General features: G+C 44.5%; 1 protein-coding gene across 1 annotated transcript in view; it reads left to right on the top strand.

Moving 5' to 3' along the window:
- Positions 1-14,826, top strand: part of KL (klotho) — a 67,830-nt gene extending 53,004 nt beyond the window's left edge. The window contains exons 2-5 of the mRNA XM_008273536.4: positions 1,715-2,225; positions 3,278-3,546; positions 10,143-11,244; positions 12,635-14,826. Coding sequence (XP_008271758.3) covers positions 1,715-2,225; positions 3,278-3,546; positions 10,143-11,244; positions 12,635-12,972 — 2,220 coding nt within the window. The 3' untranslated portion in view covers positions 12,973-14,826. The remainder of the gene's footprint in view (positions 1-1,714; positions 2,226-3,277; positions 3,547-10,142; positions 11,245-12,634) is intronic.
- The last annotated feature ends 4,988 nt before the right edge of the window (positions 14,827-19,814 follow it).

The raw sequence follows: 19,814 nt of genomic DNA, 5'->3' as shown, positions 1-19,814 counted from the left end.
TTCATGATTACAAACAATTCTACTATCTGACTTCAGCTACCCGGATCACTGAGCAAACGGCAAGACTGACCCAGGTGGGGAAAGTCTTGGGTTACCCCCCAGCTGCCCGGCCCTTCAGCTTTCCCTGCTCAGCATTTGTTGACTATTCCTGTGCATCCTGTTGGGCCAAACTGGGAACATCCCCTGGCTCTACATCCCAAGAGGTGGATTACGGAACCAGCCTGGACTTCTCCCTTGGTTTTCTGTTTCCCTCTTCAACCATATCACGAGATTTCCTGCCAGTGGGGAAGGGTGAGGTGGAGGAAGATGGAGAAGGGCAGCAGATACTACAGAGCTAGCAACAATGTAGCATGATTGAGTCCCTGGTTTCTTGGCTCACATAGGCAATAGCTATTGTGTTATCAACATTTTATTCTATATTTCCTTCTTAGCTTATAGATAGCTGCTTCAGGTCATGAAAAAAGATACATACAGAGAAATGAAACATGGTAGATATTCACTAAAATACTAAAAATAAAAATTAGACATAAACTACCTTATCCCATTGAAATGTTTGGCTGAACTCATAAGAATGGTGATGAGGCCACTCTTGGACGCCTGCACTGAAATGAACCATGAGATGCGTATTTAGGGAAAATGAAAAGGGTATTTGGATCACTGAGCAAAAGAACTGCCTCAGACCCAGGGAGTGGGATGAAAATTGGCATGATCATTTTAAAGCATATACAGAGTCAAACAGAATTAAAACGGAGTTTTCAAAGAGGATATGTTAGGAGAATAAAAGACTGATAGCACTCATATTTGTAGGAAACTGGGGAGAATGAAATCGAAGAATTCAAAAGTAAATTGAAACGTAATTCAAGTATGGGAGAAATAAAATCTCCATAATCCTCACTTGGTAAATAAAAAGGGAATACATGAAAATAAGATATCAGAAGTCAGTAAGATTTTATGGGAGTATAAAGTTGGTTTTACAGAGGCAAAACCCTTTTCATTGCTGTAGAAAACTCTTGATTGACTATCATTTCTTTGCAGCCTATTTAGCTAGTCTTTGCTTTTGGCTTGTACCTCAAATCCTGATCTGTGGGAAGCCAGCACCATCCCAGAGTTCTGGAGAGTGGGCCAAGGTTAGATATTGGAATTGGCCCCTTAATTTATTGTGCTGAATCTTAGAGAAGAACAAAGATTATAGGGACATGTGTTAGAATTTTAGCTATGAGAGATGAACAAGAAATATTAAATTGACTCCAACAAGTTGAGTCAGTTTGAAAACTCCCAGTCTCTTAGGATAAAAAAAATTCTAATCCTATTTAGAAATTCCTGGTGTGATCCCAGTTGTGGGATTGGTTCTTTTCATGCAACCCAGTAATTAAAAACTACATAATCCAAAATCAATTAAGTCATAAGATAGTATCCCAAATTCTTATTTCATTAACTTTTCAAAATATGAATAATAACTATACACACAAGAAATTCATGTTTTTCCACTGACTGCTGAAAAACAATCAAAATAAGCCCAATCATGGTAGCAACTCAATGTGAGGTGATCTACGTCCAAAATAATTTATTGGTTCCAGCTGATTTTCATATTGTGTGGTTAGTCGTTAGATTAGGTTTGATGAAAAACAGATACAAGTAGAATTGGGGATTAAAACATGTATCACATTTTCCCACACAATCAGAGCTAAGGTCACCATGGTTTTTCTCTTCACAGGCTCATGCCAAAATCTGGCATCTCTACAATACTTCTTTCCGCCCAACCCAGGGAGGCCAGGTGTCCATTGCTCTAGGCTCCCACTGGATCATTCCTCGAAGAAGGACCGACCACAACATCAAAGAATGTCAAAAATCTCTTGACTTTGTACTAGGCTGGTTCGCTAGACCCATATTTATCGATGGAGACTATCCTGAGAGCATGAAGAATAACCTTTCGTCTCTTCTGCCTGATTTTACTGAAGCCGAGAAAAAGTTCATCAAGGGAACAGCTGACTTCTTTGCTCTTTCCTTTGGACCAACCTTGAGCTTCCAATTGTTGGATCCTCAAATGAAGTTCCGCCAGTTAGAATCTCCCAGCCTGAGGCAACTGCTTTCCTGGATTGCCCTGGAATATAACCATCCTCAGATATTTATTGTGGAAAATGGCTGGTTTGTCTCAGGGACCACCAAGAGAGATGATGCCAAATACATGTACTACCTCAAAAAGTTCATAATGGAAACATTAAAAGGTAGGATTCAGGTAAAATTATCATTTCCTGCCAAAATCCACTGGAAAAATAATGTAGGGTTATCTATAATAAAGTATGTGGATTTATATTTTTAATCATAATGTAGATTTTGGCAACAGTAGGAATGTATTTAGGTAACACCTTACATATTCAGGGTTTCTGAGGAATGTAAATTAACACTTAAAACTAATTTTGTAGTTGAAAAACTGGATTATAATGTTAGAAATTGCGTATTTTCAGAGTTGTTAATCCAGATCCTTAGACTAAAGCATACAACAAATCCCAGGCTATGTAGCTCTCCCTACATGTTTTTGAGTTATTGTTTTGCTCAAATAAAAGCATGCATTAACCCCCAAAGCATGGATTAATTGTATTAAAGAGATACACGCTCTACCATGTTTATAGCAGCAGTATTCACAACAGCCAAAATATGGAATTAACGAAGGTGTCTGCCATCAAATAAATGGATAAAGAGAATATGATATATATTTTATATAATAATGCAATATCATTCAGCTATAGAAAAGAATGAAATTCTACAATTTGTAGGAATATGGTTGGAACTGGAAGGCATCATATTGAGTGAAATAAGGTGGACACAGAAAGACAAATATCACTAACATTCAAAAAAGAAAAGAAATGCTGTGTGTATCAGTTTTGCTCTAAATACAGTGTTTTGTCCAAAAAAGGCATTATTAAAAGAAAAAGCATAATCCACATTTCATAGAGAAAATAATAGTTCATTATTTTAATGACTTTCTTCCTTTACTGCATCAGGCACAATGCTAGGGTACACAGTGGAACAAGACCTCTCCCTAGCCCTGTAGAGCACCCATTGGAAATAAGGAACTGTCTCAGATTTGGGAATGCTCTATTTGTGAGACATTTATTTGTGGAATTACCTAGATAGGACTAGAATCTTTTGTCAATAAGAAAAATCGTTGGCTTCTGAAACAAGAAGAATTAAACTTAATTTTTGTCTTTAAGTAATAAAGTCCCCGGCGAGTGATCAGTGAAGGTCATGTTGCTCCTGTCTCCTCTTCCCTTTGCAGCCATCAGGCTGGATGGGGTGGATGTCATCGGGTACACAGCGTGGTCCCTCATGGATGGTTTTGAGTGGCACCGAGGATACAACATCAGACGGGGACTCTTCTATGTTGACTTTCTGAGTCAGGATAAGAAGTTGCTGCCGAAGTCTTCAGCCTTGTTCTACCAAAAGCTGATAGAGAAAAATGGCTTCCCTCCTTTACCTGAAAATCAACCCCTAGAAGGGACCTTTCCCTGTGACTTTGCTTGGGGAGTTGTTGACAACTACATTCAAGTAAGTCAGCTGACAAAACCAATCTTCAGTCTCACCAAGCCCTATCACTAGTAAGTAGTGTTTCCTTATTAGGCTCTTCACATGGCACATTGTCAGTTCTTTAGCCAAACACAGTTTCCTCAAAAGCATACTCAGTGCACAAATTGGAATGCAGCAGCCCTTTTTCTAAAAATCTTCCAGACGTCATCTTGCACTTTAAATTAGATTCAAATGGAAATAAACCTGAAACGTTAATGTGTAAGATATTCTAAGGCAGGTAAAGATAATAAAATACATTTTTGTTCTGCGGTTTTCAACCCCTTTTAAAGCAGTTGGGTTTGTCCATAAACAAGATATACTCTTCCAAAGTCAAAATACTGGAGAATTGAGGGAGCCACTGATATTTTTGAAGCAGGAACAGATGGCCTTCTTCTTGAGGTATAACCATGTGGCTTGCAGAAATACCTGAGAAAGAAACTCTTTGCTTCAGTGTTTCACTGATAACAATGTCCTTTACAATCATGGTCATTGGAATGATATGGGAGTCTTTCCAAATGATCAACTAGTATTTACGGAATATTTACTATGTAATTGGCCCTCCATATTCTTTTTAATTTACCTAATTTTAAAGGGACTTGTTTTCCAGTTTACTGCATATGTTCTTAAAAAGATTTTATTATGGATTTGAAAGCAGAGTGACAGAGAGGGAGAGACAGAGGGGTGGGAGGAATGATATTCCATCTATTGGCTCTTCCTTCAAATGCCTGGAACAGCTGGATCTTGGCCAGGCTGCCGCCAGGAGCCAAGAGCCAGCAACTCCATCTGAGTTTCCAACATGGGTGGCAGGGGCCCAGGTACTTGAGGCCAACATCTGCTGCCTGCCCTGGTGCATTAGCAAGAAGGTGAATCAGAGTTGGAGTAACTGGGATTAGAAAGAGCACTTCAATTTGGGATGAGGGCATCCCGAGGGCATCCCAAGCAGTGGCCTAACCCAACTGAATACTTTAGTAAGTATGCCTCATGTGTACGAAGCCCTGTTGTGTGTTTCTGGGCTCACCTGGTTAAGTGGAGTGCCCGTGGGGAACACATTGAGATGAATAAGATACCCCTTGCTTTAAAAGGTGCAAAGGAACCCGTTGACAGTAAATGATGGAGACACAATGAGTATAATGGAGTGAACAGAGCATGATGGTAAGTGAGCAGGGTGGTGGTGTTGGGGGAAGAGCTACTGAATATAGTTTGGGTGTAAAAACAATAATCAAAACAGAGATAAATTCAGCATCCATAGTTAAGCAGTGAGACTTAGCATGTTGAGTTTTTCTAGCCAACTCACTGTTCCTATAAAGCACAGCTTCAGAAGAAGTTACTTGGAGGAATGCTTGGACCTCAAGAAAGGTTTTCTAGTTGAAGTGGGTTGCTCTTTTCTAGTGGTAAATATCAAGTTGCAATCTTTTATTTGTAAGGACATAAATCCACACTACTCTTAATAATTTCGTGTGGGTCTGGATTATGCTTGTGACTTTTTCAGATCATGTAGTTTGTTTTAGAGTCAGTCCTGGACTTCAATGTAAAGGACAGTGGGAAATGGGTTTGCAGAGATTTCTGAGCCCAATATAAAGTCTTAGGTCCGTTTTGCCCGGTGTGAGAGTTTCCTGCCTGCTCCCTCTCTGTCCTCCCTCGATCCAGGACTATTTGGAACCACCCTCTCCTAATTTCCCTTTCCAGAGGGGGGTCTCCAGTTCAAGTGCATTGGAGGTGACAGAAGTGGGACTGGTGAGGAGCAGGAGAGAAGGAGACAAGGAGGAGGAGAAGACATGCCCCCTGCAATCCTCCCTTCCTCCTCCCCTTTGTTAGCTGTAGGAGTCAGCTTTTCATTGCTGTAGTAAAAGGCCTGAGGCCATTAACTTTAAAAGAGAAAAGCTGTTTTCAGCTGGAAGTTTTGGAGGTGCGAGTCCAGGATTGGCCAGTTCCATTGGTTCAGCTTCTCATGAGAGTGGCCGATGGTGTCGGTGGAACGTGTGCAATGCATGACCACAGGATTAATGGGAAAGCAGAGAGTCAGCTGGTCTCAAACTCAGGCTTTTACAACAACCCTCCTCTGAGAGCTACCATTGGAGGGCATGTCCCCAGTGACCTAAGGCCCTCTCTTTAGCTCCGCATCCTAGATGCCAGAATGGACTCAGTTTCCACCCTGCTAGTGCCGTTAACTTATGATTTGGGAGTTTAAGTCCTGCATGAGTTCAGAGGCCAAATTATAGTCAAACCCTAACACTGGGGCTCGGGGTAGATTAGAGGGCCCCTGTCCCTGTTCTAGCGCTTGACTTTCTGCGGGCTCCCTGCTGGGCACCAGGCCCTGTCACTGCCCCTATCCAATCCTGTGACAGCAGCCTGAGCCTGCAAGTAGCTCCCAGTTCATCTAGTGTGTGAGTGTCTCGTGGCCCACTCCTCGGTGTAGACCCTAGGGACCCAGGGAAGTTTGGGGGCTGGAGAGATACATTTTGCTCCACTCTGCTCCCCACCCAAGGGCTGTGTGGTTGCATTGGGAACTGGAAATCAGTGAGAAAGTGTTCTGGGTGTGTTGCGGTAGATTTCTTCTGAGAGGATTCGTTCTGAGAAGAGGAGCAGGGTGGGCTCAAGAGGCGCAGAGTCACCTCACAGACCCCAGGAGTCGGGTGAAAGCAGGCCTGAGGCCAGCAGCCCGCAGACTCGTTTATTTCAGTTGCTACAGCTGCTTATATAGCCAAGGCAGCCAATCCAGTCAAGGGGCGGTCTATGCCCTAACCAATCACAGCCTGTTGCCAGGCAGTTTCCAAAGCCATCCAATCACAGCCTATTGCCAGTCAGGCTCTGTTGCCATGTGGTTTCTGAAGCCATCCAATCACAGCCTATTGCCAGGCAGTTTCTGTTGTCAGCGGCCATCTTGGCATGAACTTTGCACCTCAGCGGCCATCTTTGCATGACCTTTTCACCTTCTCATTCCACCACGTGGGTGTGTCCTATTTTCTTGAGGAAGGAGAGAGACTGGTGGGAAGTGAAATGTCTGATTGGCTAGGCAGGGTGATGCAGGGGGGCGGGGAATGCTTTGTGTCTCATGCCCTAGAGGCAGTGGGTTTAGAGCCTGATCACAGGGCAGCCCCTCAGCAGCCCAGAGCCCCACCCTCAGGTCGCGCTGTCCTTTTACCTCCTCAGCTCTGTCCCTCCAGCTCTCAGACCCCTGGGGATGTGAACTCCTCTGGAAGCTCTGGGGGGGTGGGGGGGTGGGGGGGGGTGGGCGGGGGTGGGGAGGGATTGGCGGCCCCTGCTGTGTGCTCCTTTGAGGTCTTCTCCTCATGCATTGCCTTCTGTGGCAGCATCCTTCCCAGGCCCACTCCCCAATGGACTAATCAAAGTGAGGCCTTTGCTATGCCAGCTCCACGGTGTGTGTCTGCAGTTACAAGCACTTCCTCTGTGCTTTTCATACATTATATATCAAAATCCTGAGAAGTGATTTTTAAGCCATTGAAATTCATCTTTTCCCTCGTGGCTAGTGTTTCAAACTCTTAGTACTCATGGCATACATTTCTCTTTCTTTTTTAAGATTTATTTATTTTATTTTATGTGAAGGTCAGAGTTATACACAGAGAGAAGGAGAGGCAGAGAGAGAGAGAGAGAAAGAGAGAGAGAGAGAGGTCTTCCATCTGCTGGTTCACGCCCTAATTTGCTGCACGGCTGGAGCTGTGCCGATCCGAAGCCAGGAGCCAGGAGCTTCTTCTGGGTCTCCCACGTGAATGCAGGGGCCCAACGACTTGGACCATCTTCTTCTGCTTTCCCAGACCACAGCAGAGAGCTGGATCAGAAGTGGAGCAGCCAGGTCTCGAACCGGCGCCCATATGGGATGCCAACACTGCAGGTGGCAACTTTACCCACTACGCCACAACGCCGACCCTTTGCAGCATACATTTCACCTGAACAACTTTAAAATTCACATCCCATGCAACCCAAAACCTGTCTCAAGTCTGACCTTGGGCTCATTCCTATGGAGCCATTTTGCTTGGATCTAAGTTCCCAGCTGGCAGGTTTGTTTTCCCCTAACCACCACTGCTCATCGTGAAATAACTACAGAATGTGCTACGAACTGAGGACACAGGACTTCTTTGACATCAGAGAAAGTTCCTTCCAAAACATACTCAATACATGCTTTATACCCATTCCTTCTAAACAGGCCAACTGTAGTATTTCATTTTTTTAGCAAAAACTAAATCAACAAATTAATTGAGGTTAGATGGAATGTGCCTCAACACCCATTTCTAAATGCCCTTTATTTTCCAGAAACAGATTAAAAAAGTATACCTTAGTCTCTCATATTTGTTTTGTGATAGATTGAATAAAAGTTGTTTTGGAACAATTATGGTAGAGAAGTTATGCATTTAGTCAGCTCAGAGCTCTATAAAAATAATCCAGAAAACTCCTTCAAACCCTAACACTTTTACTTTGAAAGAGTGTGTAAATATTTTCTCTTGCAAGGCTGAGGAAACATGATTTGTGCATGCACCACAGTGGAAAAATACTTGTGCCAGCATTAGCACAGCGCTAAGGGAAGTGCATGCGTGGGTGAACTACATGGGACCCTTCTCTAGAAAAAGCAATTTCCCTCTGATATGCTGATTTTCATTGCTTTCCTTCATAAACACAGCACTTAGTCCCCTAGAGAAATGGCAGTGGATTTACAACAGGCCCCCCAAATGCAGCAAAAAGTTTTGCCAGAGCCTCAAAACCAGGTTTACCTGAGCCCTGCTTCACCAGGGAACCCGGCCAGGGAACCTCTTCTGGCTGATTATGGCGGAGGAGGAAGCTGGCTTAGGTTGCACAGCTTTCAGGTGGGCTTCTCAGTTTGTGTTTCCTCCACCGCTTACATGTGGAGGGCGGAGTTTGATGTTTAATATTTGCCCATTTTTCCTAAATAGCTATTTTTCGTTTTGGAGGCATAGATGAGGCTGCTTCAAGATGTTTGTGGGCAATGGAATTGGAAGAGTTTATTTTGATGCCGAAATGGAATTTGAAACTTGTGTGCACTTTTTTCATAATAAATGTTTCCATGAACTATTTATTTATATATGTATTTGAGAGACAGAGAGAATATGAGTTTCCATCCATTGGTTCAGTCCTCAAATGTCCACAGTTGGCCAAGGTTGGGTGGGAATTGGGGACGCAATCCAGGCCTACTTCCCGATGGGAGGGAGAGGAGGGAAGACCCCTCATATGGAGAGATTCCAACACTATTTTGCATCAAGATAAACTTATCTTTTAATTCTATGTCCCATGACATTTTTGAAGTACCTGCATAGATCGCATGCTTGAGTCACCAGTGTCATCATCATTGCAGAAAATAATTTAGAAAAAAACCCTCTATGCCACAAAATACTATCGGTAGATGAAAATATTGCCTCTTATTTCTCCACTCTCTTTCAGAGCTTTTTCTTTTTTTTGTTCTTTAAGGATTTCTTTATTTCAGAGAGAGAGAGAGAGAGAGAGAGAGCAAGAAAGAGATCTTTCATCCACTGGCGCACCCTGCAAATGGCAGCACCAGCCAGGGCTGGGTCAGGAGGAAGCCAGGAGCCAGGAACTCCATGTATGTCTCCCACGTGGGCGGCGAACAGAAGCAGAGCATCCGGGCCTTACCTGGCACTCTGCTGACATGGGATGCCTGTGTTGCACACAGCTATTAACCCACTAGTGCCGGCCCCTCTCTTTCAGAGTTTCTTTTTTTTTTTTTTTGACAGGCAGAGTGGACAGTGAGAGAGAGAGACAGAGAGAAAGGTCTTCCTTTGCCGTTGGTTCACCCTCCAATGGCCGCCGCGGCCGGCGCACCGCGCTGATCCGATGGCAGGAGCCAGGAGCCAGGTGCTTTTCCTGGTCTCCCATGGGGTGCAGGGCCCAAGCACTTGGGCCATCCTCCACTGCACTCCCTGGCCACAGCAGAGGGCTGGCCTGGAAGAGGGGCAACCGGGACAGAATCCGGTGCCCCGACCGGGACTAGAACCCGGTGTGCCGGCGCCGCTAGGCGGAGGATTAGCCAAGTGAGCCGCGGCGCCAGCTCAGAGTTTCTACCATCAATCAGATTGAATGCTTTAAATTCTGCCGTTGAAAGGCAACAGTTAAGTTTATTGACCTCCTCTCCCTATTGCAAACCTCAGCAGTGATGTGCTTTTAAGCACGGTTTAATGATCAACATTTGATTCTAGAAGATTCCTTTTCTGACTCCAGATCAGGTTTCCCGTTTTTGCTTTGTCTAATCCTTTTTTGACACTTAAAGAGTCCCACAGCATTAGTGACTTCTTCTTATTATAGGAACATCCAAAAATATCTTGCTAACATCCTACAAACGGTGTGTGGAGTCCTGAGTGCCAGTCTTCGGATGGGATCTCAGATTTTTTTTTTTAAACATGAAGTTTTGAGAGTTAGAACTGTGAGCAAATTTAAAACATATACAAAAGAAAGCAAAAGGTTTTCTTCCTCTGGAACTGAGAATTTATGAAAAGAAGTTAAAAATTCGCCTCCAGAAAGGCTGGGACTGTGGCTTATCTCGCTTGCAGGAGTTGTTGAAATTACTGCATGACATGGCTCTGTCCTCTTGGTAGGTAGACACCACCCTGTCGCAGTTCACAGATCCGAATGTTTACCTGTGGGATGTCCATCACAGCAAGAGGCTGATTAAGCTGGACGGGGTTGTGAGCAGGAAGAGGAAATCCTATTGCGTGGACTTCGCGGCCATCCGGTCCCAGATCGTCTTACTCCAGGAAACGCACGTCACGCATTTCCACTTCTCCCTGGACTGGGCCCTGGTGCTCCCTCTGGGCAACCAGTCCCAGGTGAACCGCACGGTCCTGCGCTACTACCGCTGCGTGGTGGAAGAGCTGGTGCGTGCCAACATCACGCCCGTGGTGGCCCTGTGGCAACCTGCGGCCCCGCACCAGGGCCTGCCGCAGCCCCTGGCCCAGCAGGGCGCCTGGGAGAACCCACACACCGTCCTGGCCTTTGTGGAGTACGCCCGGCTGTGCTTTATGGAGCTGGGCCACCGCATCAAGTTCTGGATCACCATGAACGAGCCGAACACGCGCAACATGACCTACAGGGCCGGGCACCACCTGCTCAAGGCGCACGCGCTGGTCTGGCGCGAGTACGACGGAAAATTCAGGCCCGCCCAAAAGGGTAAAGTATCTATAGCCTTGCAGGCCGACTGGATTGAGCCCGCCTGCCCCTCTTCCCAGAAGGACAAGGAGGTGGCCGAGAGAGTGCTGGAATTTGACATTGGCTGGCTGGCTGAGCCCATTTTCGGCTCTGGGGACTATCCCCGTGTGATGAGGGACTGGCTGAACCAAAGAAACAATTTTCTTCTACCGTATTTCACCGAAGAGGAGAGACAACTGGTCCGGGGTTCCTTTGACTTTCTGGCTCTAAGCCATTACACCACCATCCTTGTAGACTGGGAAAAAGAAGATCCCACAAAATACAATGATTACTTGGAAGTACAGGAGATGACTGACATCACGTGGCTCAATTCTCCCGGGCAGGTGGCGGTGGTGCCCTGGGGGTTACGTAAGGTGCTGAACTGGCTGAGGCTGAAGTATGGGGACCTCCCCATGTATGTCATAGCCAACGGAATTGATGATGACCTGCAGGCGGAGCAAGACCAGCTGAGGGTGTATTACATTCAGAATTATGTGAATGAAGCGCTCAAAGGTAAGGCGCTCCCCAAGAGCAACCCCTGGCAGATAGGTCTCCAAGGGCACGGGGCCTGACAACAGCTCTGCTAGAAGCTACACGCTGTCGCCCGTGGACCCAAGGGCTCCTTGTGGAGCAGCCCAGGGCGTATCCAGTAAGAGAGTATCACGGCCAGCGCCGCGGCTCACTAGGCTCACTAGGCTGCCTTGCGGCGCCGGCACACCGGGTTCTAGTCCCGGTCGGGGCGCCGGATTCTGTCCCGGTTGCCCCTCTTCCAGGCCAGCTCTGCTGTGGCCAGGGAGTGCAGTGGAGGATGGCCCAAGTGCTTGGGCCCTGCACCCCATGGGAGACCAGGAGAAGTACCTGGCTCCTGCCATCGAATCAGCGCGGTGCGCCGGCCGCAGCGGCCATTGGAGGGTGAACCAACGGCAAAGGAAGACCTTTCTCTCTGTCTCTCTCTCTCTCACTGTCCACTCTGCCTGTCAAAAAAAAAAAAAAAAATAGAGAGAGAGAGTATCACAAGAAGTTTTTGGGAAACGGAATTCAGAGATAAGTTTATGTTGATGCAAGCAACTTTGAAATCCATGCAAAGACTTCATGATATGCATTTTCCACGAATTTATTGAATACTCCTTTTAGGCATGGACTTAAATACCTATCTTTTTCAAAAAAAAATTATGTGAAAGGCAGAGAGAGAGAGAGAGAAAGAATGAGAAAAAGCTTCGGTTTGTTGGTTTACTCCCCAGATGCTCACAGTGGCTGGACATGGGCCAAGCTGAAGCCAGGAGCCAGGAGCTCAATTCAGGTCTCCCTCATGGGTGGCGGGGATCCAAGTACTCTAGCCATTACTGCTACTTCCCAGGGTGCACCTTAGTAGGCAGCTGGAATTGGGAGCAGAGCTGGGACTTGAATGCAGGTGCTCTGATGTGGGTGTGGGCATCTTAACTGCTGAGTCAAGCCCTGGCCCCTACACCTGTCTTTGATTCCATTGTCCATGAACTTTTTGAAGTCTCCGCTTCTTTTCCCCGGGGATAAAGGAGGTTAGCTAACAGTGGAAGATCAAGTTCTCTACCACCTACCCTCGTGCTACAAAGGCACAGGCTCTCTGGTCTCCGCCTCAGATGGCCCCATAGCAATCAGAACTGGGTGATGTGCAGAAAGGTTTAACCCAAGTGAATCATAGTGGGTTTAATTCTGTAGCACCAACTGTTAAATGAAATTCAGTGTTTGTCTTGATATTTGCCTATTTGTCTTTGCATCAAAGAAACCTTTTCTGATTAAATCTGATTGAGTGGAGTTTTATGAAATGATATTAAAATTTCCCCTGATGCAGCAAAGCTATGTAAAAGTGCTGTGTGGTGTGCAAGATATGTTAGTAACGCCTCTCCTTGTCCTTTGGTTTTTCCAGCCTATATGCTGGATGGCATCAATCTGTGTGGCTACTTTGCTTATTCTCTTAATGATCGCTCAGCTCCCAAGTTTGGCCTCTACCGTTATGCTGCAAACCAGTTTGAGCCCAAACCCTCCATGAAGCATTACAGGAGAATTATCGACAACAATGGTTTCCCAAGCTCTGAAACCCTGGAAGAATTTTGTCCAGAAGAACTCTCCAAGTGCATTGAATGCAGCTTTTTTCACAAGCGGAAGTCTTTACTGGCCTTCATAGCTTTTCTCTTCTTTGCTTTCATTATTTCCCTCTCTCTTATCTTTTACTACTCTAAGAAAGGCAGAAGAAGTTACAAATAGTTGGGGCGTGTTCCAGTCATTTGCTTTGAGATGGTTATGCACACTCATCGGCTGTTAACCAGTTGCACCTCTCAGTGTTGTGAAACAGCACATTTCATACACAACCCTTTGGTGGGATGTGACAGAGGTTCTGATACGGGTCTAGGTGATTGGAAAATATTGAATAATGTGAAAAGCGCCTGCGTTTGTTCTCTTTTTGGTGACTAAAGAACTGACAGGCACCGTCATTTCTGTAACACATTCTGTAACAAAAGCTTGAGAGATGCTAACTGTATCAAATCAGCCTTTGTACCGAAATCTGGATGACCAGAGTGGGAATATTTTCAATATGTTTCTTGAATTGATCATTGCAAGTATTAGATAAAAAAAGTCCCAGGTAACCATCTGTCAGCTGCTATAGTAATGCCCAGTGGCCACGCCTCTATCTAATCAATTTCCCATGAAGGAGAAGATGGCAGACTACATGTGAGAGAGACAAAAGGAGCCAGGGGCTGAAGTGTTCCTTTTAAAAGCACTGTTTCTATTCAATGCTGCTAATATGCATCTGCTTATCTGATGAATGATGCACCTAGAAAGCCCTTCATGGGAGTTTCTGTGACTCCTGGGGTGTTCTGTACATGCTGGTCCTGGAGGGCTTTGTCTCCCGGGTGCCTTGTTGTGGGCCTACACACAGGAGACTTGATACAAGTTTGCTACAGAATGAATGAACCGTGAGGTGCTGAGCTCTTCAGGGAAAACTAAAAGCCCTTGAGAAAGGCAGTGGACTGCAGTGTCTATAGGCAGAGGAAAGAGGAGAAGCGTGCTTATTATTACGGACAGCATTATAATTACTTTGATTTTACATCCTTTTATTTCTGAGCAGGTTTGGCATGAGTAAAATGACCTTTCCAGAGGCAGGAAGAATGACTCACTCTGAAGCGGTGACTCCACTCTAGTCCTTAGCCTCGGCTGTCATGCCTTCAAATCGGTAGCTTTTTTTAAAAAAGTTCTTAATAGGCTGAGAAGCAGTCATGTCTGATACCACTGGAAGATTTGCGTTGTGATCTCTGAGGTGAATTTTGTGTTTTTACAGCTCTGCTTCTGTGCGAGTAGGGTCGGACTAGTTTTGCTTTGAACTTTTGCACTGAAACCTGCTACTGATTTCTTGGAAGGGCTAATAAGGTCTTATCCTTTAATGCCCCTCAAATAAGTCTGGCTGATTTTCGGACAGGGACGGTCTCTAGTCCACTGGAGTTGTTTCATAGACAAGCTAATCTCCTATTAAACCGATAAACCAATGTCATAGCAGCTAACTAACTCACTGACACAGGGTCATGGCAGATAATGAAACACTGTACTGTATCATATATCATCTTTCCATGAAAGATAAGCTTTTGGTGGTATTCTTTTTAAAATGAGATTCGTTAAAATCTGACTCTAGAGAATCAACAGTTTATTTTATGTATATATTTTTCTGACTATAAGAGTAATATATGTTCATTGTAAAAAATTGTAAAACAAAGTATATGTAAAAAAATAAAATTACCTATAATCTCACAACCCAGAAGTAGCCACTGCTTACATTTCCTATGTATTTTATTTTACATGGTCAGATTTTGATATGTACAGTTATGTAACTTGTAAACTTATGATGTGTTTTCCTGTGTCATGGTCTTCAAAAGCATGAAATGTATCACTATTTAAGTACTCCTATTTGTTTGACTACTTCCTTATTAATTACTGTGAATTAATGAATATTGTTTAAAAAGAATTTCATTGCTGTGTTTACTTTCATTTCCTTGTGCATATAGAAAAGTTCTTCTCCTTGATGAAATATTCTAATAAATTTGCCTGCAACTTTGTCATCTTTCATAATCATGACTCATTGCTGGCTAATTAAAAACATTATTAAGGTTTGGACTGACCAAGACGTATGAGCTGTGATTGGAGCAGTGAGGAGGTGGGTGTGATGTGAGAGGGTGACCTGCCCGACTGGAAAACAGGTGGCAGAGGGCGCCCTGGCGAGTCCTGGTGGTTGAGCTGAGGGATCGTTTCAGACACGGAGAGTGAGTGAAAAGAGGAAGAGTTGAAAGGCACAAAACAGAGAAGCCAAAGAGTGACGGCATCTCAAAACTATTCCGCTACACGACTAAAAAGAGCGTGGTATGCAGGACTTCGGAGGCTACCACTCAGCGGCCGAATGAGAGCTGAGAGGGAGCACCTCTTCTGTCAGGCCCAGGGGGCTCAGGAGGTAGGAGGGAAGGGGCTGGAGGAGGACCTTTCTGGTCCAGCAGGGTTCTTTGTGCCTTTCCTGTTGCTGGAACAGAATATCGAAGACTGGGTAGTTTATGAAGAATAGACTTATTGGGTCCCTGGGTCTGGAGGCTGGAACACCCAGTGTCGAGGTGGTGGCCTTCCTGTGGCGGCATAACGTGGCAGAAGGCATGGCGTGGTGACACGGAGCAAGCATGTTAGCTCGGCTCTCATCCTTCCTCGTAAAGCCGTTAACGCCCTCATGGGGACCCACCCCTGTGACCGCATCGAATCCCAATCACCTCCCCAAGGCCCCACCTCCTGCTACCATTTTCATAGGACTTTGGGGACTGGCCTTTCTGACGTGAGGATTCTGGGGTACATACCCCAACCAGGGCTGTGGTGAAGCACACTCCAGGCTTAACTGCTTCTGAGAGCGCTTCCTGCTCCCCACGCCAGTCCTTTCCTTCGGTTCCTTCCTCTCCCCAGTTCTGAGTTTTCATATGTAGATGTCCGCATGTAGACCTGGAATGCCTGTCCTGTATATTACACGGCAGGACCCCCTTCAAAGCCGTAAGCCAGTGGTTCCCAAAGGCCTCTCGGCGATTCCCCACCATCCTTGCATTTGCCCTGCACAGCTGGTTCCTTGGATCCCAGCTGGACCCTTTGCACCTAGCTCACGGTGCCCTGATTTGGAAGGCTGGCTTCTCAGGTTCATTCTGGGCATTTGCTATTTTATTTTTTGTCTTTCACAGATAATAGTTGGAATCTGGTAAAGCCTTGCGAACTTTCCTTTGTATTATTTATAACAGTGCCGCCCCACAGAAATATAAGACAAGGTACATATTTCATATTAAGGGTTTGTTTATTTATTATTTATTTATTTGAGAGGGGGGACACACAGAGATCTTCCAGCCGCTGGTTCGTTTCCCAAATGCCCGCAGCAGTTAGAGCTGGGCCAGGCTAAAGCCAGGACAGGAACTCCATCCAAATCGCCCATGTGGGTGGTGTTAACTCAATCTCTCGAGTGTCACACACTATCTCTCGGAAGTCTTAGTAGGAAGCTGGATCAGAAGCACAGAATAGCTGGGATCAAACTTACACTTTCAAACGGGATGTGGGTATCCCAAGCAGTGTGGCTTAACTTGCTGTACCATAATATCCACCCCTAATTTTAAGTTTTGTATGGGTTGGTAGAGTGATTTGTATATAATATTGTTCAATCAATATTGCTGATTAATTGGATGTATGTAGGATTTAACAAAGAAATAAATGAATACACAGAATTGGCTCACTGCCTTTACCTTGGTTGAGAGGCAGAATTCACAGGGACCAGCTGTCCATCAGAAATGGATGTGTGTTAGATGCCACACAGCTCAATTCTATATATTCGGAGAAAGGAGTGATAGGCTTATATATGCTAACTGTTGATTACCTGTCTTTCTAGATGGCCGGGCAGGAAAACTTACTGCAGTCCTAAGAGATTATCTCTAGACTGGTCCCTAAGTGAGACAACTGCGACTTTTCTTTCTTTATTCGTGTTGTCTCCCAACTAACTACTCAGCATTCTTCCTGACTCAGGCTAAATTCTTTATTTACAAATAAAAAGAGAGAGCTAATTTCTAGAGGAACACTTTGTGGCATCGCCAAATACTTAAAATTTCCTGGAATAAACATTCCCTCACCCCCAGGCCCATTATATTTTTCAATTCTTTTTAAAGAAAATATGTATTTGAGTCAGAGTTACACCAAAGAGAGGGAGACAGAGAGAGAGAGAGAGAGAGAGAGATCTTTGCTCCATTGGTTCACTCCCCAGTGGCCACAACATCCCGAGCTGAGCCAGGCCAAAGCCAGGAGCCAGGTGCTTCCTCTGGGTCTCCCATATGGGTGTCAGGGGCCCAAACACGTGGGCCATCCTCTGGTGCTTTTCCCAAGCCATGAGCAGGGAGCTGGATCAGAAGCAGAGCAGCCAGGGCACAAATTGGTGCCCATATGGGATGCCAGCATTGCAGGCAGCAGCTAAACCTGCAATGCCTCAACACTGGCCCCACATTTTCCCAATTTTATAACCACTAACTATCGCTGGAGGTTTGTTAGTTTCAGGACGTTGTCCTGGGGCATTTTATTTCATACATTTGTGGTAAATGCCATTGCTTGACATTAAGGAGAATGAGGTCAAGAAAAACTATAGAGAATTTTGAGTGAAAGGTAGAAATGCCACCAATGACTGTTTCACAAACCTAAATTATATTGAAATCTGTTTCATGATGGGATTTCTGCCCATCAGAAAAGACTTGATGGCTAAGATCTCACCCCTTTTTCTGACCTAATAGGTTGGAAGAGAAAAAAAGGCCAATCTATGTATTAATTGAAATAAAGAGAAGTAGAAAAGTGACGTCACAGTTGTGTGCTTTTGAGTAACTCAACCCTTGTTGAACCTCACTTTTCTCATCTTTGAAGTGGGAGTCATGAAGTTGATCTTAGTACCATGCTGAACATAGTAAGCATTCAATGAATAAGGCAACTATCTTAGGCATATTTTTTCTAGACTAATTTCACATATAATTAATGCAAATGCAATTTCTTGTAAGTCAAATATTTAGAGGTAACTAAAATAAAACCTGGGATGATTACTGTCAAATTATTTGCCCTGAAGCCTGTTATTTTGTGACTTTGAATGCAGAATTTTCATAGAATACCTGTAGTAAAACTAAACTAAAATAAATCAATGCCCATATTTACTTATAATGCTTGCTTTGTTGGGTTCAGATTTTACAAGTGTTGAATTGGGAGAATCCTGAAGATAATTTGGCAGAAGCTATTTCTGTATCATTATGTTGTGCTATCTGCTCATTTGAAACAATCTAATGACATGGATAAATCATTAAAATTTGTGTACTTATTATTTCATTCATAAATAATGGAAAGTTTATTAACTAATTTTTATGATTCAAAAACCTTTGGTAGAGTTTCAAATTTTGGTATAATCTTTCATTATGCTTAATTTATTGTAAAAGCAGCTAAATTTATTTTATGCAAATTATTAAACATTGCCTCAGTATTTAGTAAATTGCTAAACTAGGATGGCCTTTTGTTCTTTTTAAAGTCTCAATTGATTAGTTTGTAAAATTCAGTTTCAATATTACAGCCTTTGTCATCTAATTATAGCTTTAAGCATTTTGTTGCCTGAGGCATTTTAGCTTGTTTTGATTCCCAACTGCATGTGAATCAAAGCTTTGGCTAATTCACACCCAAGTTATAAGGTGGCAAATTCTGCTGTGTTTCAGGGCCATGGCATTGTATGTAGGAGATTAAGGTTGATAGCCACTTTTCTTTTTTTTCCCTTTAAATTATGGTGTCCTGAGTCTTTGATAAGCAGACCCAATGCTTCAAAGCATTTCAGTTGACAGGGGGCAGCAGTGGCAAGCCAGAGAGGAGCAAAATGGAACTATAATTAACGAATATTGACAGGTCGATTGACAGGTCGGTTGAAAATAGTCTATTAGTAAAAGTCAATAAGATTAAACATGGGCAAGCCTTGATTTCAAATTGGTGCCATTCTACAATGTCCCTATTATATTTGCACCTGTTACGGGTGTAACTGTCCATGTAGCAAGCAGCAAGGGTACTTAGGCTCAGACAAACAGGATGAGCTTCGAGAGTCCAGCAGTGCTGGGGACAGGGCTGCCATGGTTCTCCCAGAGAAAGAGGAGGGAGATGAAGGAAGCCAGAGAGTAGCTTGCAGGCTTGGGGGAAGCTCCTGAGTGGAACAGCAACCAGACCGGGTGTCCTGGGGTTTTCTGACAAAATGCAGATGGCCTGGCCTTTTCCTCACAGCCCCCACTTCCTAAAGTGCTGTTGGGGCCATGGCAGCCAAGGGGCCTGCTCATTGAGTGCTGTGGGGCTGTATTAGAGAGTGCAGCCAGGAGCAGATTCAGTGGATGCAAGAAGGCAAGAAAGACGGAAGCCCAGAGAATTGAGCCAGACTCAAATTTGGAGACCTTGCTGGTGAAGCCTTTTTGATTTGCATCAGAAAGAAGTAGAAGTGGTGATGCTGGGAGAGATTTAGTTCAGGATAACAGGATGGCTTACAAGGAGATTGAGAAGACCAAGGATGGTTTCAGTGGCTTAGGAGAGTGGACCCAATGGAGGAGGAGAGGAAAACAAAGCGTAGGGAGGAATCACGAGGGTTCAAGTGTGTCCAAGGAGTCAGAGCAAGTGCATGGTGGGGAGGGGGACAGGTGACTGGAAATCACTCTGAAGAGCAGGGGCTGTCAGTACCCATGCCTGGGAACAGAGGACCTGGATTTTGGAAGAAGCAATCTATTACAGCCCCAAACTAGGCAAGGATATCCCAATTTCTAGTTGACTTGCAAATTTGCTTTATAAATTGGAGCATGTAACCCCCCCTTGGGGGGGGCTCTCTGTTCTTGCTAAGAAAGAGAGAGAGGGTTAGTTAATCAAGACTAGTGGATTTCAAAACTTTAGTTACCCATTAGAATCACCAGGGAGCTTGAAAAATTTCCTTGACCAATCAAAGCAACCTCTCTGGGGTGGGATCCAGTTTCCATGGTGTTTGCAGTGGGAAGTTGAGCTGCAGAACCAGTGAT

This window comes from Oryctolagus cuniculus, chromosome 9 (genome assembly GCF_964237555.1).
Source record: "Oryctolagus cuniculus chromosome 9, mOryCun1.1, whole genome shotgun sequence".
In the NCBI taxonomy this organism is placed as follows: Eukaryota; Metazoa; Chordata; class Mammalia; order Lagomorpha; family Leporidae; genus Oryctolagus; species Oryctolagus cuniculus.
The sequence above is the reverse complement of the archived record's forward strand: the minus strand, read 5'-3'. Positions and strand labels throughout refer to the sequence as shown.